A 23,970-nucleotide genomic window follows, 5' to 3' on the forward strand; every position below is an offset into this window, starting at 1 on the left:
AGTGGCTCCTATGGTATCTCCTCACTATAATATTCCTGCAGGGACTTATAGTTTTGCTGTAATGTTTGTATAGTATCCTTATAAAACTTACTGTAGCATTACTATAGCTCTCTATATGTAGTCTCTTTATGTAGAAAGTGTATTCAGCTAATTACAGTAACAGTAGGGCGTAAGGGATCAGCCAAGTGTCCTTGAGCAACACACTAAACCCTACACAGCCTTCTTGCTCGCTCATTGTAATGTAAGGGCGTCAGTTAAATGCCTATGAACTGTAAAAATGAGAAGGTGGTGGATCATGGTAGACAAATTGTGCGCAAATACACAGTCTATTACGGTCACGTAACCGTTAACGCCACACGGTCACCACTCACCGTCACAGACACCGATTGAATTAAAGTCAAGATGGCGACCGAGGGTGAGTACGAGTCGGTCCTCTGTGTGAAACCTGATGTCAACGTTTACCGAATCCCGCCGCGAGCATCGAACCGGGGCGTCAGGTGAGTCGCAGCCTGGCAACATCACTCGAGCGGTTTGACCCAGCATCCGTGGATGCAGCGGCGAGAGGAACCGTTACCCCACCGACCTACCGAGCTCGTCCCCTAACGTATCCTCACGTAGCGACCGTGCGTTGGTTGTTTTTGTTGTGCGTAGTGCGCGCCTCTAAGGTCACGGAACATAATTAATGGTTGTGGTTTCTAGCTTTATTGTCAGGGACGGTTGGTGTTTAACAAGACTGCCGGGGATTGGCTGCATACCTGTCAGCACCTGTCAGTCTCTGTGTGTATGCCTGCATCCAATGGCACGTTAAAGGGGAAATAATGCTTACACTGCTTAGATGTCTAAATGATTTTGCAGGGGCAACTGACTAAGGAAATGGTTATACTATGAATAATATAATACTTTATTGTCACCTATGGGGAAATTCTCTTTTTGCTTGCCCCACCTTCAGGGAGTTGGGAGTGCAGGGTCAGCTTTCGGAGCAGCTTCCCTGGAGCTGGAAGGGATTCAGTGTCTTGCCCAAGGACACTTCAGCAGGGTGGATGTTTGCTGCCACTGGGCTTGAACATTGGTCCTCTGGTTGAAGGACGGTCTCTCTCACCACCAGGCCATGCTGCCGCCCTAAACTAATTTAAAATTATAGCTACTGCAAAGACATAATGATAAGGTTAGGTGGGTTTTACACAACTGAAGGAGATTGGCTTGGCAGACACCTGATTCCTTTACGCTGTGTGAGAACAATTCAGTGACTGTTGAAATGGTTGACATTGGGCTGTTTGCCTCTTTTTCATTGGCCGGTGCTTCAGCTTGATCCAATTCAGCTGGATCCATATGGACTGTAGTACTCCAACCAAACAGTAGCATAGGCCCGGGTCTCACGAGACACATGATTGGTTAACCAGCAGCCACACAGTGCCAAGTCTGCTTTGTGATATAGTGAGTAAGAGTGATGATGTAATATTCCAGCCCTAGGTCAGAGTGAAATGCCCGTCCGATGCCTGAGTCACGTTTCTCTCACATATGAAATAGCCAGCTGTAGAGTTACAATGTTACTAGCCGCCGACTGTAGGACAAATCATAACAATAACACAGACACACACACACACACACACACACACACACATACTAAATCCCTCGCCCTGTCTAATGTCTTTATTCCTCGTCGTCCCCCTCAGTGCCATCATCAATCTCTTTAAACCGCTCTCACCAATTCACCTCCATCACGCTCACTTGTCTCTCATTGGCTGTGTGTGTCTCCCAGGGCAGCTGATTGGAAGCTGGACGCTCCTGACTGGACGGGACGCATGCGTGTGACGGCCCGGGGCAAAGTGGCCTATGTGAAATTGGAAGACAAGATCTCCGGTAAGGGAGAAGCAGACGGGACGGGGGCATTGTTTACCGGCACTGCTGCTGTTATAAATCATCCCTCCATAGTCTCCTCTTCACCATCCCCCTCTCTTTTACTCATCTATTCCAAGGTGACCTAGCCCAGATCCTAGTTGTTATAGTTTATTTTAAAGGGAGCGTGCTGTTAATCTCTCTCAGTCTCCATCAATGCCTTGCAGGGACTTTACTAGTAGGCTATTTGTCCTGGAATGATAACTGATATTGTACCTACCTTGCCTAGTTGTACCTACCTTGCCTATCACATGTCAAACAGAAAAACATTTTATTCCTGATCATATTTTGTTTTAAATCTGGAGGGTTCTTACGGGAGAGTTGGCTCTTGTAAATGTGAAATTGCAGTGTTTTTAGTGCTTCATTATGATAAATGGACCATATTACCAGTCACTTAATGAACGTGTTGTTGTCCTGATCTACAGGGGAGCTGTTCGCCCAGGCACCGGTGGAGGAATACCCTGGCATCGCCGTGGAAACTGTTAGTGACTCCAGCCGCTACTTTGTGCTCCGCATCCAGGATGACAGTGGTGGGGAGACTGTTTGTTGCTAAGCCATCTCTGTCCTTCTCTCAGTTATATATGCTCATAACTGATAGGATAACAAGTATGAACAGGATGCTCCAGTGCATTGATACTGTCGTGATAGAACTGCACAATTTTTACAGCAAATGCAGCTAAATGTCTATGTCTAGTGTACAGATTTTCTTTGATTTACCCCAGGGATTAGTATGTTTTTGTGTGTACTGCCATGTAAATTACTTTCTAAGATCTGGTCCTTGTCTGTTGTGTTCTTTGCCCTCTGCATTAGGCCGCAGTGCATTCATAGGCATTGGGTTTGGAGACCGGGGAGACTCCTTTGACTTCAATGTTGCTCTGCAGGACCACTTCAAGTATGTAGCTGCTCCACAGTGTGGCATTAAACACAACTAATTCAATAGTCAATGGATTGATTCTAGCTTATTAAACTCTTATCCCTTGTTCTGTCTTTCTACCACCCTCTTCCTTCCCAGGTGGGTGAAACAGGACGATGAAATCTCTAAGCAGGCTCCAGACTCCACTCCTAAACTGGACCTGGGCTTCAAAGAGGGACAGACCATTACTCTCAATATTGGGGTAACCTCCACCAATCATTCTATGTTAGTTTATTTTCTGATCGGTGTAAGCGTCTGCTTTGCTGGGGTGTCTGTACACTTGTACCTAACATGCATCTGCACACATGTACATGTACACACACACTCTCATTCTTTTCTTTTCTCCTCTCTGTACATATTTCAAGCAATCAAAAAAGAGGGATAAGTCTCGCCCGCAGAGTTCAGGTGGCTTTGGGCTCCTCCCCCCTCCTCCTGGAGGCAAGCTAGCCCCGCCCCCTTCAACCAGATCTACCAATCATAACATACAGCCACCTGCAGGAGGAAGTGACGCTGGTAGGTAACTGTAACACTACAGACCTAGTCATTTATTAGTGGAATTTACAAATAATTTCTTCAATTCCTAAATGCCTAAATTGTTAGACTGATTAGAAACATCTAATCACTAATAACTAATCCATAATTATTATGTTATTGCTATTTCATATGTGCATTCTCTTTCTTTTTTTTGTCTTGTTTTATTGTCAGGTTGTTTGCTAGACCTGGACTCCAGTAACTCGAACTCAGTGGCTCCATCCAACACCAACGCCACTGCCAGCTCTGACCTGTGGGGAGACTTTGACTCTGTATCCCCGAAGTGAGGGAGACTCTCTTTCTCTCTCTCCCCCCCCGTTACCTTTCTGTAAATTAATGCAGCACTTTTTTTTAAAAACATTTTCCCATCATGGGGTCCTGCATCTCTCCCTGCCAAGCAAGGTAACCCCCCTGTACCAGTTCAGTTCAGCTTGTTTCAGTTCAGTTCAGTTCAGTTCAGTTCCTCAAGGCCTTTCTTCTGATCTTAACCTGAGCCAGACCCAGACCTCACACTCCAGTCCAAACCAGAAGGATTTAGGACTGTAGGTCATCTCCTCCGCCTCAGCAGACTCTCCATCCTCATCACTCTCTTCTCTAGATCTCCTCCCATCTTCATCCATCTCCCTCCCTCTCTCTATCTCCCAAGCTTCCATATTCCAGTTTCCATTCCACCTTTGCCCTCTTTCCTCCTCTTGCTGCGTTTAATTACTACTTTAACTACTATGGCAGAGTATCTATCAGAGAGATGTGGGAGAGATAATCATAGAGATAATCTGATGGTGAAATATAATTAAATATAATAATGAATGAATTTTATGTACAGAGAATATTTATTGTAAATGTATATATTGTCAGTAGTTTGTAATTATTGTCTTTGGCGTTGTTATTCGTGTGTAGCTTTTTTTCCCCCCAGCTGGGGACTAACTATATGCACTGACTGACAGGCTAGTCTGTCTTATCTAGTTGGTACTGGGTAAAGTCTGCATTTTATCACAAGGATTCTTCTAATATTAGACTTAGGCTATAGCGAAGCTTACCATCTTATGATTCCACTTGAAAGAAACATAGCCATCCTACTTAGTATTTGTGCTGTCTGGCACTCTCTAGTGGGCTCTTGTGGCTCTACAGCCCCACTGTGGCATTGAGTGAGGAGATGTCAACTGGAGCTGCAGCTGTTGAACACATATTTCATGGGGATTGGTCCTGGGCACTGGGTGCATTGTTTCAACTGGAGGCTATGGTAAATCAACACAAAGATACAAAGAAATAGTGATGTTGGATGTGAAAGAGTGTTAGGAAAAGAAAGAGAGAAATAAAGAGACTATGCTTTTATCTTCGCCTCTAGGGGAAACAGGGAAGGTTTAGTCCATGTTTTAGTCCATGTTATGTCATCTCTACTCAACAGGGCTGTTATAGCTGTGACTGGGTGAGTCATTCAGGTCATGACCTCTCTCCTGCTCAATGAATAGGCCTCTGTTTCTGCACTGTCCCGCTATTCTGGGGACGGATTCATCCCCCTAATGCTTTACGAGAGGGTGAGCAGGTCCTAGACCTTACCCACAGCATGCTGTACTACACAAACAAGTTTTAACTGTGAACTTCAAATCCATGTGAAGACTGAACCGTAGGTATTCTGACGCAAACAATGCAAAGTGGGACCAAGCTAGTCCTTGTTAGATGCAGTGTTTTGTTGTGATATTGTTATGTGAAGGGAGATGGATTGGGTTACAGTGATATCACACATGCACGCGTGTTGTGACAGACGTGTGGTGACCAGTGGCGTGATGGTGGATGTATGTTGTTGGATCACACAGAGATTGTGCGAGTGTGTGTAAGCCCTAACAATGTTGGTCAGTGTTTGTTTACTATTCAAATAATATGCATTTCTCCCAAATGTTACTTGTTATTTAAACTGTATATGTGTATGTAAATGTATATGGAAATGGACATGCAAATGAAAAATATAAAGATATCACCTAATGACCCTAACTTTCATTTGGTTGTTTTTTTTTATATTGAATAAATACAGTGAGAAAGAATTTGTGAGACTAATAAAAACAAATCAATAAACCAATCAACTCGTGAACAAATTAATTATACTTTATTGGATATAGTGCACATGGATTGTCAGTGAGTGCGGTACAGACCACAACAAAGTGGGTTTTTGTCTTTACAATGAAATGACTCAGTGCTGCTATAGGCCTACATTGTTACTACAGTACACTTAATGGATCGTAAACCATGGAAGACATGATCTGTGTCCAACAACAGACGAAATGAGCACGCCTTCAATATTCACAGACAATTAAAGAAAAGAAAAGACTAATACAAGAACAGAGATATGACTCAGCACACTTGTGTGTGTGTGTGTGTGTGTGTGTGAGAGAGAGAGAGAGACCACCAGGTGTTGAGCGGTGGATTTATGGTGTTATGGGCTGTTTTGTAACGACGCCCCTGGGTTGTGTCTCTAAGGGACTCCATCCTTACAGGCGGCCATACCGCCATCTTGGGCCCATCAGGCCTTGTTTGCCCAGGTTTTGGGGTTGCTACGGTGATTGCGGCACCGTTTCTTATACGTTGACCTCTGAAGGCGCTTGGGCCATCCAGACATCTCCCTGCACAGCTCCGCTGTAAGGGATCAGAGAGAGACAGGGAAATGTTTATCTGTGCAAATGCATGGTCATGTACTTGGTGTGTGTGTGTGTGTGTGTGTGTGTGTGTGCGCACGTGCACATGCACATGGTGCTTGTAATGATATCTAATGAGTGTCTTACCTTTCAGATACTCATCCTGCTGGCACACAGTCCTCATACAGATCTCATTGTTGATCACATAGACACGAGGAAGGCTGCGTCAGAAGCAGAGTAAAGTATGAACATAAGCTGCAGTGAGCAACAGGCAGAATGACCTAGTGTGACAGGGTGGACTAGTGATTAGACTGTTACCTAACCAAAAGACTAGTTACAGGTTTGACCCCTGCAATAGTGTCCAATAAACAGTCCTCCTGTGTCCCATCATAAGTGTCCTTGAGCGAGAACCTACCTGCTCACTCATAAATATCTCATAAGCAAACCATAAATCAGTAAGTCATTCTGGGTAAGAATATCAGCTAAATGGCTGAATTATAAATATCAAACGGAGTAGAGGTGCTTCTGTAGAGAGACTGCAGGTCACCTGTAGAAGCAGAGAGCGCCAATACATCTCTTGATGGGCCGGTGGACGGAGTACATCCTGGTGCACGGATACATCTCCTCCCTACAGTCTACAGACAGGAGATACATAGCATGTTGAAGTAGAATCACACACAACAACAAGATGCAGCACATCATAACTTACAAAAGGGTGAGTATTTGCCAAGACTCTTGACAGGCAGTTTAGACTCCCTCCCCAATCTCTCCAGTCACTCACTGGGTGGCAAGATGGTGGTGACAGGTGCCTCGGGACTCTCTGGAGACAAGGAAACAAAACAAGATCAGCTCAGGAACACGTCTATCCCGTGACCCGCTGCAATGACTCACAGACTGACAGATGTCATGCAACATAACGTGTCTTGATGTAAAGTGTGACTTATGAGAAGAGCGCTATTACCGGCCTGCTGGGCTTGGGCTACAGCTGCGAGCGCTGTGGAACAGAAACCACATGAGGGGAGTGTTTCACAGCGCAAAAACAAACACAAGGCGACTCAACCATAATTAAACAGGGTGATTTGTGTGTTCTGTTTGGCAGAGTTACCGTGGAAACTGCAGAGGAGCAGGACCATTGGAAGGCTGCCCATTACTCCGACTTGTAAGAGGTAAGCTTTACGAGCTGGAGGAAACCAAAGAGGAAAAGAGCTGGGGTGATTTCACAGAGTGGAACTGTTCAATATCCTCACTCCAGATTTTTATCCTATTTATGTTTCCTTTAATCCCTTGCATATAAATGTTCCCAACATGCCAGGTCACCGTAATGTTTTCCCCCAAGTGCAGAGCCTAGTAGGGACTAGTAGAATGTAGATGTGAAAAGTAGTCCTATGTTTTGGATAGCACACAAGTTATCATTGTCATAGATGAGTGCAGTTATCATTTTGCTTCATGTGGAATAGTTTTCTATTTTATATATTTCTCAGACTGCTACAGGCCTACAACCAGAATCATAGCAGTGGAGCTGCTGAAGAAAAATCTAATTATAATGAACTGACTGTATAAAAAGTTCCTTCTCGTATAAAGATTCAGTCTTTCTTTCCCTGCCTCACTCACTCCCTTCTTCCTTCTTCTTTCTTTTTTTGTTTTTACTCTGTCTGTCGTCTCTCTCTCTCTCTCTCCCTCTCTCTCTCTCTCTCTCTCTCTTTCTCTCTCTCTCTCTCTCCCTCTTTCTCCCTCCCTGCATCATTCCTCTCGTGATGTGTCAATGTAACTTTGCAGTCCAAGACATGAGTTCTCTCTAAAGAATGTGTTTTTTGTGCCCTATTTGAGCAGCCCGCCACCCCTCCTTTCTTACAGTCGGACATTCTTTCCCAGCTTTCTTTTCATAGAACATATTCCTGCTTTCCGACTGTACAACTGTCACTGGCCAGTTTGAGCGCAACAGTTTTGTCAGTAGCCATGGCATGTCTTTTCCTCTGCGATAGTCCCGGAGTCATACATTTGCAATTACGGAAATTTAAGCTCTGGATTGTCCTGGTTTAGCTTGGTGCAAGCCTCTATTGATTTGTTTGTGAGACTGACATGTTTTTTACGATCACAAATCACATAACTTTACAAAAGAAATTCTAAAATTAATAGAATCAGCCAAGCACTCACTCCTACATTTCATGTTAAGTAAAATATATTCATACATTAATATCTTTTGTATGTGACTTATCTTGTATCAACAGTAAATGCTCATCAGTGTTTCCTACAGAATGTGCCATAATGCCATAATTATGTCCGTATAAAAGAAGCATAATTATATAAGCATAATCTCATACTCACAACTTTTGCTGTCGTCCGAAATGTCTTTAGTTTTACGAATCTTTTGTCTTCTCTTCTTTCCCCTCCTTTCCTCTCCTTCTCCTTCTCCTTCTCCCTCCCCCTCCTCCTCCCCCTGTCCTCCTTCTCATCATAATTTTCTTGCTCTTTACTCTTTTCCTCCCCCAATCTGGTAGAAATTTAGGGTGAAGCTCCAATCTGTTCTCTTTAATGTGAAAAGTTTCTCTCATTGGTTCCCACACCCCTTGTTTATTCACACAGAACACAAATTCTCGAGCAGCCATTTTATTAGACAGATATACAGCCCCAGTGTCTCAGTGTCTCATCAATACAGAAAGTAAAACATCTGTACTGTCATCATGTAATCAAAGGAGGGGAAATGTTCTTCATGGGAATTCACTGTGCAGCTGTACAGAACAGAGCAGATTTGCTACTCTTCTTGCTCTCATTCCTCTCTCAACAAAGTGCAAAGAGAGGAGAATGTAGCTTTTTCTAAACCTTAACCGTATGATTTTCTCCTGGACTGTGCTTGGATCTGGTTTCAGATTAATGGAGAAAAGGAAATGTGCAATGAAAGGAAACATTTGATCCAACCACACATGCCTAATGGCTCAAGGGGCCTCAAATTTGACTGTTGCAATACTTGATATACACCAGCAGGTGGAGCAGTGCGCATGGAAAGTGTGGTCCTTGGCCTCAACAGGCAGTCCTATCCAGGTCAACAGGTAAAATACAGGTATGGAATAAATTATCTAAATATGAACAGATTGCCTACAGTTTGGCATTTTTGAAACATGTGATTCACAAGCCAAGTCACAAAAGTGTAGTTATGTATACCAGCAATGCATACCAGCATACAAACTGGTATGCCTTTTTTTTTTTTTTAATGTTTTGAGGACGCCATTGGACAGTTGATTTCATATTATTAATTTATTCTGTTAATGCCATGAAATGCAATTAAAGGGGAAACAGTTATGTAATGAATGGTTGGCTGTGATTGAATTTTGAGGTTAAAGAATGAAGTATGTAAATTATTGTGTCTTGGTCCTCAAAAAGACTGGAAAACAGAGAAAATGCATATTGTTTCATATAAAACTGGTGTGGATGGTGTCTGACAAAATTGTTTGTTCAGTAGTAGCAGAAAAATACCTTTTACCAAATTTTACCAAAAGAATGTTTTTGTGGACAATTTGTGGTTGCATCTACATTTAGTTATACAATGATAGCCTGTAAGACAAAATTCCTTTGATTATTAATTAATATAATCTATCCTTTACATATCCCAAACAATTTTGCATGCATGGTACATCAAAGTGTCCAAAGATGAAAGTGAATATCATGGCTCATTGTCTCAGGGACTATTTGTGTTGAAAAGTTGGTTTTCATGGGGACCGTTATAGCTGCATAGGGAGGGAAACTTGATGCTGCACAGGCTTCCATGGACTTGACTAATATAAATATTGCCACACATACTCCTGAAGTCACAGACAACAAAACTCTCACTGGCTGTCACACTATGGTAGGCCTGAGTTCAAGAGGGAGACACTCATCATCCCCTTGACATATCGGGGCTACATGGACTGGGGGTGAGCGCCTGCGGGGCTGCCCTAACAAGGTCGCCTGGGCGAGGCCGCTGACAGCTTGACAGATGGAGGCAGAGTAAGCAGAAGAGAGCAGGAGAGGAGCTGAGAGGGATGATCAATCCCGGGAACACATTAACCTGCCATTCTGCTCACTCTGCTTTGTCACGAGGGGAAGGAGGTGAGGAGAGAGGAGCAGAGGAGGACAGAGATGAAGAAAGAGAAGGGAGGGAAGGAGGGAGTAAGGGAGTCAGGTGGCGAGGCAGCCAGAAAGCAAGGGAGAATGGATAAACATGCCAGATAGTAAACACATGATAATCTCTCAACTTGTTTATTGGTAGGAAGGCATTGCTCCCCCGCCTGTCCGTGAGGCAGACCGCTCGGCTGTGTATTCTCTCCCTGCAACCTCCTCTTCACCCCAGCACCCTCCTCCCTCCTCCCTCCCTCTCCCTCTCCCTCTCTCCCCCCTTTCTGTATTTCACCCAGCTAATACATTTTTTATGCTGTATTTGATTCACATTAAAGCAAAACACACACACTCATGGCAGCAACTGCACTCTTCCATTAGCACATTGTCATTCCCTCATTCAATACACACTCAGCAATTTACACACATATTATAAAGTAGATCGAGTGACATGCAGTGCATCAGTGCTGCTCACTGTGCAAAAGAGATAATTTGAGGCTCTACAAGTGAATCTGTCCGATGGCTCCTAATCCTGCTGAAGCAATTAAAGTATCTGAACTTTAACAAGGCTGGACACAGCCAGGAGGCTGGGGTGAGGGGGTGGGGGGGAAATATCAGGCTGTGATGACCCGAGTGGTTTGCTTAGCACTGTGGGGGATACATTTCACACATTCGGCCATTTGAACTCTTTATTTGCTTCACTCTGGTCATCAATCTGTCTCTGATATCGGTATCTATTTTTCCATCTATTTTTCCATCAGTAGTGTCATCTGTCAATCTCTTTTTACCAAATATCTGTCTTTATATCCATTACATCTAACTTCATTTTCCAGCTGGCTGTCTCCATATCGTTCATCCATTCTGTTTGGTGCCAAACTGTGTTTAAAGAGAAACATCACTCAGTTTGGGGATTTGTGTATGTTTGTCCAATGGCTTAGGATGGACCAGTAAATAACAATGTACATGAACAACTCAGTCTTAAAGTCAGAAACAAGATAAGTAGGGCTTGAAGCTGAGATGTCATCAAGATGTAAAATCTGAAGATGCTTCACAGGCAATGAATGGGAGACAGACTTTGTGGACCCATATGATGTTTGTTTGAATGTTCGTACTAAAATATGCTTTATTCTATAGTGGTATCATTAAATCTGAATTTGAATCAGAAAACCCTCACCCCCAGAAGTCTCACAGTCATCATCAGTTACCATATTTCTTAATTTGCTGTCTGTGGAACAGACGTCCATCTTAATGACATTACAAATGTAAGTCTAGAGTGTCGTTCATGTTCACAAAATTTATTGGGCTGTCATCTTAGACCACAGGAATTACATATATGATTTTGTGAATAAAGTGGCATTTCCCTGACATTGCAGTTGGGTTTTAATGCGGACAGCAGTCTACGTGCCATCTTGTATAGCTGTCCTTGTTTCTCCTGTTTTCATCATCCTGACTATCTGTCCTCATAGAGCTTCAACAGATTTGCACCTCGATCAGCATCTTTGTGTTGGCACTCCATTGTCTCTCTGCACCACAGCATGTGTTTCCATTTGTCAGACTGGTCCTCCATTAACTCCCCACCCAACTGTCACATGAGCCTTGCCCCTCTGTTTCCCGGAAAACAGCGCATCCCAACTAAAGGAGATATCAAGCACGACCCTCTCCAAAGAGGGTAAGAGGTGTTAAGTGAATGTGTTTTAATGCACACATACCACGGGGTATGGCCATGCGGGCACAGACTACTAGAGAAGGCCAGCTGTTCTTGACTCATGTAAGCAGTGACCCGAGAAGAGAGAGGTCCAGACAGAGAGGGAGAGAGAGAGGGAGGGAAAGGGAGAGAGACCGTCAGGGGTGACGGGTGTACAAAGCAGACGTGACTGAGGAGGCAGGAAAGATGAAAGGAAAAATAAGGCCCAAGTGGCATGGGAGGAGAAGAGGAATAAGCGTGAGGGACAGAGATAGAAAGAGGAGAGAGGGAGAGACGAGGGGGTTAACGAGCGAGCTGGGTCACAGTGTTCCATCAGATTGTGCTGCAGCAGGCCCGCGGGCGCCAAGGCAGCCTGACTTTTGAGTTTTGGAGGGCTGCGGGGTGCAGATAGTCAGAGGGAGGTGATGATGTGCATGGTGTGTAAATAGATGGGCCTGGGGTCTATTTATAAATCCATCTGGAGTGGCCCTTAGCAGGGGTTAGCACAGGCCCCACTGACATACACACACCCACACTGCCTATTAGCAGCTTGCTACCAACAGGGCTCCACTCCAATTTGATACTGTGCACACTGTGTAAAAGTTAAGAGAGAGAATTTGTTTTTCGATGACGACTTTTGTATTTGCTGATAAAAATGGAACTAAGCCCAACTGTATCTAGTGTGTAGCTAGGCTAGTGTTTTAGATCTGATTCTATTTTCCAGCTAGCATGGTGCTGAATTGATTACAGACAGTTGTTAACATGATAGGATGATTCAGTAGTGGCGAATAGTGTGTTCAGTACACAGTCATGGTCATCAGCAATACCACAGCATTCTTTTGGGAGCGCTGTAACTCTACACAGTCATGGCTTATCTCTGAAATGACTCTGGTATGAAGGTGATTTTTCAACCTGCACATTGTTCTGTGTGACAGATATAGGACAGTATGGAGGTCAGCCTGTCGTGTGTGCAGATTTCACGTGAGACTGTTTTGCTGTCAACATGTCGATCGACCATGTAGTCAAGAATAGTAAAGGTCATTAGCGTCAAAAGAATAGACACAGTAAGCGAAAATGTGTGTCATGTCTCTCCTTTGCTCCTCCTGCAGGTAGCATACTGGAGTTGGCATCAGAGCTTGGAAGAAGAGCATGAAGTGTTAGTATCACTATCAGGTTGTATTGTTCAGTCCAATTTTAGAAGTGGCTCTTCTGTTCTGCAGCACCTGTTACTTTGCCCTGACAAAAACCGTCATCACTTTCCTCCATGATGGTTCACCAGTACAAGCTTTTATTTTGCTGCGGCTGATAATATGGCTGCAAAAAATCCTGTTACAAAGCAGCAAATAGACCATTCTTGTTTTTGTACAATGTGGCATACATGTCATTATTTGAGTTAATGTGCACAGGCTATTTAAATTATGCAAATGCTGCAATCCATTTAGAGCAGCAAAACAGAAAAAAACATAGGTGGTTTTCTAATTAAGTTTTTTATGTGAGCTTTAAAAGTCCCTCCTGTCTGACACTACTAGTACTGTTATCTTAATCAAGCAACATGGGTGCACTGTACAGTGTTTTAGTGCTTTCAGAGGTCCATCTCCATCCTGCTGATTTGCCATTTTGCAGTATGAACCAATGTGCAACAAGCTCATCTAAAGGTGATAATCCGAAATGCCATTCGTCATAACTGCATAATATGTAACTGCATGTCTGCACATTTCAAACCAACTCATGGGGGTTAGGTAAGTACAAACAGGTTTATTTTATTCATACAGCAGTTCCATAACAGATTTTACAAACATCGTAGTACAGCTTGTGGGTTCAAACATCAAGCTTTTCTTGTATTATCTACACTCTCTTCTTCAAGACACACACACACACACACACACACATACACACACCGCAATTTATACAGCAATGGAAGTGCTAATTATGGTGGATTTATTTACAAGAAAAGAAAAATACAGCACCATATAGTATATACATACGATTCAATTTTAGAATGATACACAATAATAAATTGCAGCAATATTTTTCATTATGTCAAACTTTCATTCATAATTTATATACAATTTCAGTCTTAAACATTTTCCCAGCAGCCTGAACAATTTTCTAAAGGTAACACTTATCTCTCCCCTCTTCCTTCCCTCACCAGCTCCTCCTCTACTCCTCCTCCCTCCCTTATTTTTCTGGCCTCCTTCTCTGCCTCCTCTGCTTTCCTCTTCTCCTCTCTCTCTGTCTCCATCAGCCATGGCCCGCCCAGGTAGCTGAGGATCTCCTCAGGACTTCCCCGGTGCTTGGGCTGCGGGTGCAGCAGCTCTCTGAAAAGAGTCAACACTAGTGGGCTGAGGCCCTCAAACTGTGAGGGAGGAGGGTTGGCCCTCTGCTTCTGCTCCTCGATCATGAAAGTTTCCTCCTCACCCCTCCAGTCGATCCTCTCCCCCATTTCGGCCTCACGGTCGAACCACTCCTTGTATCTGCGGTAGCCGCGGTCATCGTGGGTGCTCTCCTCCCAGGGGAAGCAGCCAGTCAGCAGGCAGTAGACGAGGACACCGAGGGCCCAGCTGTCAATACTGGGCTCCAGCGTTATCCAAAGGTCCTCCACCTGCTCTTCATTTCCATCGCTGTGCCTCCTCTCCCTCTCCCTCTCAATCTCCTTGGCCGGCTCCACCTCGGGAGTGCAGAAGGGCGAGTCGTACCAGACCGCGCGGACGTTGGAGCCGATGGGGCGGGCAAGGCCGAAGTCGCCCAGTTTGACCCAGCGACAGGAACTGTCACACAGGAAGATGTTCTCGGGTTTGATGTCACGGTGGACGAAGCCCAGGGAGTGGAGGTGCGTAACGGCGCCGCTCAGCTGGGACATCACCCTCTGGACACACTCCTCCTCCACCCCTTCCTGAAATGGAGAGACAGGTTATGTCAGTGCTGCCTCAGCATCAGCAACATACTATCACATACATGCATACATCACTTCAGATTAGATGAGAGATGAGAATAAGAAGGAGTCTGGATGGTACACAATCTACATCACTGGTGCTACGACCAACAAAATCAGGTTTTATCAGCTTGTTCTATTCTATTCTATTCTATTCTATTCTATTCTAGTCCGCTACTGAAGGGTATGTGGTCGGTGTCCCTTTTCTAAATCCCTGCTGCACATCATGTACTCCACCCTCAGACAGTGAGAGCAGGCTGTTCTTCTTATCAGGACTCTTAAGGTTACTGGCAGTGACACAAATACAGGAGAGGACGGGCTGCAAGTCTTTATCGTACACGTCTCAAGTTTTTGTTGACAGAAATGAGAGCGCAACAGGACGGGTCAGCAGTTAGAGGCACTATTATATTTTCCATTAAATTCCCTTTGAGAATTGGGTAGTGCAGACATATATTTCTCATGGACAGTTACAGTTATCAAACTAACATTCATCCATGCAAACTTCTATTCTGCATCCTCTACACCAGTGATTCTCAACCTTTTTCATATCAAGGACCCCTAATTTAGTCCACATTAGAGCTACGGACCCCCATTTGATGAGATTTTGTCTCTCGGACCCAAATCTGAGAATATTTTTATTGTTGGATATGATTTTGTCCAGAATACCATGACTATCTGTATTGTAGGTAACAGTGAAACGTTGACAAAAATAGTAATTCTTCCACGTTCTCTAACTGTGTTAACTTCTTGTAAAAGAAATAATACTGAAGTTTAACAATTCATCCATTTGCTGTGGACCCCCTGGAACGCCCTCAAGGACCCCTGGTGGTCCCCGGACCCCACGTTGACAACCACTGACTCTACACTGCATTTTGCAAGCAAGGGTGCCTCAGGACAGACATCTCAGGCCAAACATTAAGCAGGGTATTAAAAGCCTGCCGCAATCTAGTGGGAGCACTCTAAAGACTCTAAAGACCTTTGCCTTTGATGTCAGACATGAGCCGAACTGACCTCTGACACAATTACACTGTAGAGGTCACCGTACAGACCGGCCTGCTGGGCGAAGACGTAGTAGGACGGTGTGGAGAAGAAGATGCCGAGGGCCCGCGTCAGAGACGGATGGGTGCAGAAAGAGAGGGAGAGGTTGTATTCACGCAGGAACGAGATGAGGGAGGTAGACTGACGTGGGAAGAACTTCAGAGCCATCGGGGTTCCTGAGGGGAACGAAGCGAGACAACATATTGTTTACTAAAAGTCAAATTTTGTCCAAAAATTCTCATCATTGATGAAGTGTCAGCACTATCTGTTATCGACACTGTGAACAAATATAACTTCCCCTTGGGGCGGCTGCATTACATTAGTTGTGCCTGAGACATAGGCAGCACCCCAGTTGCAGCAACCCTATCCCAGAGAATGCAGCAAAGCACTTCATTACAGCAACACTAGCGCGAAAGGTTAAGTGAACACTATCAGAAGACAGCTCTACCCTTCCATTACCGCAGCGCTGACCCCACACAACATGTGTAGTTTCTTCATGAGAGAAACCCGACACTTCTAAATGCACTGTAGTGGAGAGATATCGCTTCACCCGAGTGACTTTGGGGTGGCAGAAGGAGTTCAAGTCATTATACTTAATTAAGTATAATGGCGTTGGGAAATTCTAATGGAAATTTCATACACTCTTACACTCATTTATACGATGATTGAACTGAAATTAAACCAACCCAAACTGTCATGACCCTTGACCTTTGATCTTGCACCAACCTCTCTTTCTGTGTACAGCCAGCATGACCTTGCCATAGGAGCCCTCTCCCAGGAGCTTGACCACCTGGAAGTGTTCGGACGTCTTCAGGCTGGACATGGACTGGGCCGACAGGAAACACAGCTCATCAAGTTCTTGAGCTGTTGCAGCCTGGAGGACGCACACAGACACACACACACACACACACACACACACACACACACACACATACACACATTTCTGTCAGTGTCGATATGTGATGTCTACAGATGATGATCGGTTCAGCGGTGTATACCAAAGAGAAGAGAGATCGAAAGCTCATGTTTGACTGACACGTGTTGATGTTGACGATGGATAGGTTCGTCAGAATCTGTGCCTCGACATGCTGACATGTCATTACCTGAACCAGCGACTTGGCTCGTTACATAATGAGGACTTACTTTGAATCCCATATGTCAGTTGCAATACTAATAGCCTATGTTAAATACCATTCATATTAGGTATAAGAAGATTTCATTGCGCTCTCAAAAGTGGAAAAGGAATATTCATTGGTAACACTTTACAATAAGGGTACATTAATTAAGGGTTAGTTATTAACAGTTAACTAATGTGTCTGGTAATCATTTACTAATGGTGTTCATGTTAACTAAGGTATTAATTTATACATTATTTAATAGTCATCTTTATAAACTATTAAATAATGTATAAATGAATACCTTAGTTAACATTAACACCATTAGTAAATTACACATTAGTTAACTGTTAATTAAGGGTTAGTTAATGCTTATTAAGCATTAACTAACCCTTAACTTAGTGTACCCTTATTGTAAAGTGTTACCTATTCATTCATTCATCCATTTATTAATTTTCTTTCTTTCTCTTTATTCCTTTTTAGGGTTACGGTTCAGGGTTATCCCAGCATACATTGGGCAGACAGCAGGGAAACATATTGTGACCACATTATTATGACCGCTATATTAACTGAACCAACAATTTCTGATTGTTGTTCTCCATTGTGAACATGACGCGACAACATGTTTATGTTATCTGGACGATCAGAACAGTTGGTGCTGTCGTTTACAGTTTCCACTGCCATGTACGCTGTCGCTTTCTCTGTTTCATGAACCCATATATGTGATGACGATCTTTGAAGTAGATCCCCTACCACATACCCCAGCAAATCAGGGAGGGCATGAGCATAGTTACGACACACAGCTTAACACAAAAGATAATCATAACAAGATAGTGTATTTTTACTTTTGACCTTCCACATGTAGGCTACAGTTGCGTAAGTGAGCGTCATAGGCACCTCATATTAATTTTGATTGAATTACACTTGTTAGGTCACTGCAAGCAAATGTAACATTTTCGATGGTTAGCTTACTAACATTTGATTTAAGATAATCACTGCAATCAATCAGTAAATCTCTAGGGGTGATAAGTGACCAGACAGTGTAGTATGACACCTGAACTTTATTTTAGTGGATTATTTGAGTTATCACTGCCTTGCCACTTGACAAAGCAATGGATCTGATGTCCAGCCAAGAATAAGACAACAGGTTTCAGCCAGTCAGAATGTGCTGCTTGGCCCAGATAGGATCAGGACAGCTCCAGGTCAAACACAGCTGATGTAGGGATATGTCAAGATCAATGGTGTACAGATTGATACTGCAGGTGTACCAGTAGCCTCCTGTGTGTATTATTCAATACATCCACTCTTCATACATGTATTCTTAATACTACATTGTCAGTGTACAATATCTGCAGGAAATACACATTTCCAAAAGGTCAACTTTTCAGATATTGTGAAAAACAAAAACAGGTAAATTAAACATTTTCTGCATTTCTGAGACAATATCCACAGTTACAGTATATACAGGGCAAAAGAAAATGATATTAAAGATATGATTTTTTTGCAGGGACAATTGTCAGTATTAATTTAAGTCTTGCAGTGTTAAAATCAACGCTGCCAGTGTTTATATGAGTCCACATTTGCTGTGTGTATATTACATTTATTGGAGGATATGCATATAGAGATAGATGGCAACACAAGAAAATAGAAAGATGCTTTCTGTGTATTAATCTATGCCATTTCAGAGACTAGTCCTCAAAGCAAGCACAATGTTAAATATTTTAATTTGAAACTCAGTTGGGTTTTGTTCACAAGAGTTGTCAACATGTGTAGCTATTAAGTTCTTAAGTTCTTAGGCTGCTCTTCATTCTGCTCATGCCAAAATTAAGTGAATGTAATTTCTTAAATTCTAAGAATTGCTTGCAACTGGCTTTTATCCAGTTCACAATAATTCAGTGCTTCAGTGGCTCTGTTGCATAAGTCAGCAGATGCATCTAAAACATTTGCCGCAGCAGGAGCATCCTGACATTTGCCATGTCCTCGTAACCTGAGGTGATTATCAATTGATCCTCAATTAGTCACTGGACCTTGGCGTAGCTGCAAGCAGTCAGGGTGCAACAACTAGCCTCTATGATTTTATTAAGAGCTCTGCAGGAACTAATACTATTAACAAATTTGAAGGCAAGTAAAAGCGGTAAACACTACAAGCTGAAAATCTCAACAACATGCTCTGTCAAACCTTGGCAGCCTCAGCAGAATGTCGCAATAAAGAGCCATCAAGACACTGTTATCATGTCTGTGTTACAATGTCATGTCAGCATATACTGTAGTTGCAAAAACACATTTGTCATTTCAGCTGTCTTGTGCAACCAGGAGCATATAGGCATATCAGCATTTTGCTGCATTTATTTATTTGGTTTTTGCCGGTATGACTTATTTGCACTACCAAAACAATAAAATAATAAAACAATAAAAATGTATGAATATCAAATAACCCTCCGAATGTCATTTTAAGTGTTGGTATAAAATATTTATCTTGGATTTATGTGCATTATTACAGGAATAAAGTTACTTACTGTCATTTTGGAGGTTTCTCTGTTCATTCGGTCCGTCTCTGTTCACTTTGTCTTGTCAGCATCTAAAGAAAGACTGACAAACTCCTAGCAACCTGTTCACTGTAATTCACTACTGTTCTACACTGGTGATCTGCTGTATGCCCTCAGCTAGACTGGTAGTTAAACTGGAATAGAAGCTGCTGTTTTTGTCTTTGCTCTGTGGTTCCATGCAGTAGCGCAACAGCTTTATAGCGGAGACTGATAAATGTTTACCTTCCTCAGAGACCTGGACAGTGACTGTGTGCCTCTTCCCAGGAGACCCACACTGCCCTCTCTCGCTCTCACCTACTCTTTTCCTACTCTTGTGCCAACCCTCTCTGTCTCTCGCCTGTTTTGCCGTCAACTACGCATGAACCAGCTGTAAAGTATTTCAAACCTCTCCCTCTCTCTCCCTGTGTGCCTCCCTCTCCCTTCCACTACACAGCCGTGTTAATGTCCCAATGTGTCCAATCTGTCAGTCACTCTGAGCACATTAACCCGTCCTTTTCCTCCTCTTCCCTGCTTCCCCTCTCCTCAGCTGTCACTCATTTTCTGTGCTCTCTAAGCTCTCCAAATACACACGCACCCCTCCCCATCCTCTTCCCCCTCCCTCTTTCCATTTCTCTCCATCTCTCTCGCCCTCCCAGTCAGTCCTAGTCAGTGAATTCCCTCCACAGTGTGGGATTCCTCATCTAATCAACAGGTATGCTGGAATGTTTGGAATAAGCCAACAAGCTGTTTCCATAATCCTTGCATCATATCGGTATTACAGGGTACAGTTAAGCATGGCACTTGTGGACCTTTTTATCATCCAATATCACTGTGCTTTCTTTGTGTATTGGCATTCCTTCCCGTCTATCTCTGCAGGAGGCAAAGTAACATTGCATGCAATGCTTCAAAATGCTTTGACCTCCCTGAAAAAAGATAGATCATGGCCTCTAGTGCTGGAACATGCAAAATGTAAACATGTAAAAAGGGCCATATTTTTCACGGCAAAAAGTGTGCCTTTTATTTTTTGAGAATGGCCCTAGAGGCCATGAGCACCATTTTTGACACCTGCAGCTTCATTTTTTATGGACAGTGCAACGCTCTTTGTATCTTCTCTTCCCTTTTACCCCCCTGTTCACTCTCTCGCCTCTTGACTCCACAGTGGAGGTTTTTGTCAGTTATTTTTTTATCATCATTATTAACTATTTTTGATATATCCTAAAAAACTTTTTTTCCCCTCATCTTCCTATCACACCCTCTTGCCATCAAAACCTGCTCCCTATATCTCCTTCCACCTTTGAGCGCATTATGCCCTATCATCATACACTGACATAGCTAACAGCTGAAACCTTGCCTTACAAACCAGCTTCATTCTGTGCTGCACTGTCTGCATGCCAGCTCTGTTTCCTACTTAGCGCCAGCTGCAGCTCAGGCCACTTCTCCATCTCCCATGGCTTTGACACCCTCCTCCTCTTTCTGTCTACTCAGATAGATTTCCCCTGGTACTACATAGTGCAGAACTATTATTGCCACCGGCTTTCTGGCTGTGCGTTATGTAACACAAACACTGGCTGCTATCACAACGACCAGCCAGCCACGCTCAGGTTACTACTGCCGCGAGTGTTGCGGTGGGCCATGACCACTATCTGCTTCCATGTTTGTACGTGCACCATAGGGTCCCTTGGCCCCTGCTGTGACAACGCACTCCTCCACTCTAGCATCAAAACACAACTATCATCACTTTCACTGAGCTGATGCCAGGACAGTGCCGCTTTCATTCACAACCGTGTAACAACGCACACAGATGGAAAGCCTACACACATACATGTATACGTAAACATGTGCATACTGTAGCTTTACATAACGTGTACACTGCACACACACATGCACAGATATATGCACATGTGAATACGTGCATGCAGACACACATCCACCCATGCACACAAGCATGCACACTATAGACACACACACACACACAAAACCTACATATAGGCACATTCGCACTCTCTCATGCACATGAACACACACACACACACACACACACACACACACTGCCAAACACAGGACACCATTGCTGACAGGTACAGGGGAGTTACATAATGTACCTCTCTGCTATTCAATTACACCTCTGCATATTTTTTTTAGTACTGAAGACTTTTTATGAGAACACTGCCATTACACAAGAGATTCTTCTTGTAATTCAGATATATCTAGTGAAAGAAACAAACCTAATATAATGTAAAAACAGCGCACACCCAGTGAGTTGCAGACTACTGGAGCTTATCAATTTCAAAATGACTAGAAAGAGAATCACACACTCTCTCAAATTGTGTGATGTTTATTTACCACCGTGAAAGCCACATTGACCCTGATGAAAGCTGTGTGGTGAAATGTTGGTGGCCAGAAAAACATTGCATAATAGACAGAAGAGAGCGGGAATATATTTTTCTTTTCTTTTCCCTCTTTTGAATGAAAAGAACATGACATAAATTGACATTCACATATACTCTTTCAAACTCAAAAAGTCATGTAAACTGAGCCGGTATCAGCTGCAGAGAGCTATGCTAACAGATGACATAATATCCCAAACCACTCCTTGGTAAGTGTTGTGAGAATGGTGCATTGAGGAACTACAACAGGTTTCAAAATATAATGAAATATTTCACAACTCCAACAGTTTGAATGTTATGGAACAGTTGTCAGTGATTCAGAGTTAGGTATTGACACATTTTAGTGTTTTTCTTCATATGTATTTCAAACCCAAAACAAACATTGTGTAATAGGCTACAGCATGATGTACATATACAAAACTGGACAGGATGAAAGTCTCCTACAGACTATAACTTCAAGGGGAATTGTATGATGTAAAGTAGAGCAATGGCCTAATTGGCTTCAACCCACAAACAATCAATCTCAGGGCAGATACTCTGACTACCGGCCCACTGAGCTGGTTGATTGTTGGACATGACACATATTACAAAGAAACACAGTATTAAGTGAGTTTTGGCTTAGTTTTCAGATAGTACAGTGAAATTGGACAGGAAAGAGCGAAGAAATATAACAGCATTGCTTGAGTCTGATTTGAGTGCTGGATCAGGACAGTCTCAAGAGGCAGGAACCATCCACTTGTTCACTGTGGCACCTTATTGCTTTTTACCAAATCATTTATCCTGGTGTGAACTCATGCCACTTGCACAAAGTGATAATATAAATTACTCTAAGATTAATGGATTTACCCTCAGATTTAGAAGTTTCATTTTATGTTAAGGCTGCAAAATTAACATTGATTTTGTGTCCTTACGTAATTATATCCATCCGATTTAGTCAGCTTGCTTGAGTACTTACTCAGTTCCCTCTGCAAGTGTTCTCAGATTGGCTGTAGTACTTTCCCTGATTTCAAAACAGAGTCATGGTGTTTCAAACCGCTCTCTTCTAACGAGCAGGGCTGGGCAGTGGGTAGAAAGGAAATATGTATTGTTTATCAGTGGCAGAACAGTCAGACCACACCTGTCAAAATAGCTTCTAAACTGGTTTAGTCTTCTGCATTTTTTGTTTATCTTCATGAGATTAATGTTTCCAAAGCTAAGCAATACAAGAGACTGTATTACAGTAAAATAGTTTGCCTGAGTAATGCCACAATGGCTCCTTCAGTGCCCCTCCTCCCTGGGGAGAGGGCAAAGATAAAAGGATAAATAGATGCAGGATAAAAGGGGGACTTGTAACACACATGCATGCCAGCTGTTACTATGTTGCTCTGATCTACGGGGCTTACCGTGTATTATTTATGGTTCCACAGACAAGTGACTCTGACCGAAGCTGTTCTGTTTTCACTTGATACTACAGCTGGTTCAAGATTGCCCCTCTGTGGAGGGTTTATGCTACAGCACTGCTCAGGCCGGACCACAGCAGCACATGACATGAGTCACCAATGAAGTTCTAACTTTTGTGTGAGGTTTAACTTTTTTTTTTAACTTTGAGTCGTGGTTTGGGGTTACTTTAGTCATGAAGGTTGTGTACGCTTAAACTTAAAAGACGAATACATTGTTGCTTAGCAGCAATTTAGCTTAGATTGGTATGTTTCAATTTGATGTGACATGTTGACATGTTGAAGATTACAGTTTGAAAATGTTTAGGGTAATGGATTAGGAGCCAGGTCCGAGCCATCAGCAAGAAGCTAGTTAATGAGAAGTCACTCAAAATATGTAACCTGCTTCTCCATGGCCTGAATAGCAAAAATGTGAATGAAAGAAATAGCTCTGTTCATAATGATGTGAATTCAATGAGGGTAATTAACTGTACACCAGACAACTCTTTATAATAGAAGACAACTGTTTGCTGCTGCTATTGCAGCCCAACATAGCTCTTGAAACCTATACACAGTATACATATCATGGTGATGATGGTGATGGTGATGATTACAATGACAATGATGAATCATATCAAGGGTGACTTAATGCAACTTTAACTAGGAAATTCTGATAATGATAATGACTTAGAGCTTTACTAAAGGGAGTACAGCAAGTAACATTTAAACAAACATGAATATATAAAGTTTAGATTGAAGGGCTATTACTTGAATACTATGGGAAAAGGCCAATTTGTCTTTATTAGGCTTTTGTTATT

General features: G+C 42.9%; 3 protein-coding genes across 4 annotated transcripts; 1 reads left to right on the top strand and 2 right to left on the bottom strand.

Annotated features, from left to right (window-relative positions):
* Window positions 1-402: 402 nt before the first annotated feature.
* Window positions 403-5,319, top strand: LOC139916225 (adaptin ear-binding coat-associated protein 1-like). The gene is made up of 7 exons (XM_071905035.2): window positions 403-497; window positions 1,760-1,860; window positions 2,322-2,426; window positions 2,707-2,788; window positions 2,909-3,011; window positions 3,175-3,322; window positions 3,515-5,319. Exons 1-7 carry the CDS (start codon window positions 403-405, stop codon window positions 3,625-3,627), a joined length of 747 nt encoding a protein of 248 aa, XP_071761136.1. The 3' UTR covers window positions 3,628-5,319.
* Window positions 5,320-5,429: 110 nt separating this feature from the next.
* Window positions 5,430-8,397, bottom strand: mfap5 (microfibril associated protein 5). The gene is made up of 7 exons (XM_071905055.2): window positions 8,293-8,397; window positions 7,073-7,147; window positions 6,929-6,961; window positions 6,749-6,787; window positions 6,515-6,602; window positions 6,115-6,188; window positions 5,430-5,968 (listed from the first exon to the last, which is right to left on the bottom strand). The coding sequence occupies exons 2-7, from the start codon at window positions 7,113-7,115 to the stop codon at window positions 5,856-5,858; spliced, it is 390 nt and encodes a 129-aa protein (XP_071761156.1). The 5' UTR covers window positions 7,116-7,147; window positions 8,293-8,397; the 3' UTR covers window positions 5,430-5,855.
* A 5,088-nt stretch (window positions 8,398-13,485) lies between these two features.
* sbk3 (SH3 domain binding kinase family, member 3) lies at window positions 13,486-22,717 on the bottom strand. 2 transcript variants are annotated; one of them, XM_071905040.2, is made up of 5 exons: window positions 19,594-19,761; window positions 19,342-19,414; window positions 16,437-16,584; window positions 15,684-15,886; window positions 13,486-14,633 (listed from the first exon to the last, which is right to left on the bottom strand). In XM_071905040.2, exons 2-5 carry the CDS (start codon window positions 19,366-19,368, stop codon window positions 13,863-13,865), a joined length of 1,149 nt encoding a protein of 382 aa, XP_071761141.1. In that variant the 5' UTR covers window positions 19,369-19,414; window positions 19,594-19,761; the 3' UTR covers window positions 13,486-13,862. The 2 variants fall into 2 exon arrangements, with proteins under 2 accessions (XP_071761141.1, XP_078143341.1); XM_078287215.1 differs by lacking the exons at window positions 19,342-19,414; window positions 19,594-19,761 and adding an exon at window positions 22,693-22,717.
* Window positions 22,718-23,970: the final 1,253 nt, after the last annotated feature.

This window comes from Centroberyx gerrardi, chromosome 12 (assembly GCF_048128805.1).
Source record: "Centroberyx gerrardi isolate f3 chromosome 12, fCenGer3.hap1.cur.20231027, whole genome shotgun sequence".
Lineage (NCBI taxonomy): Eukaryota > Metazoa > Chordata > Actinopteri > Beryciformes > Berycidae > Centroberyx > Centroberyx gerrardi.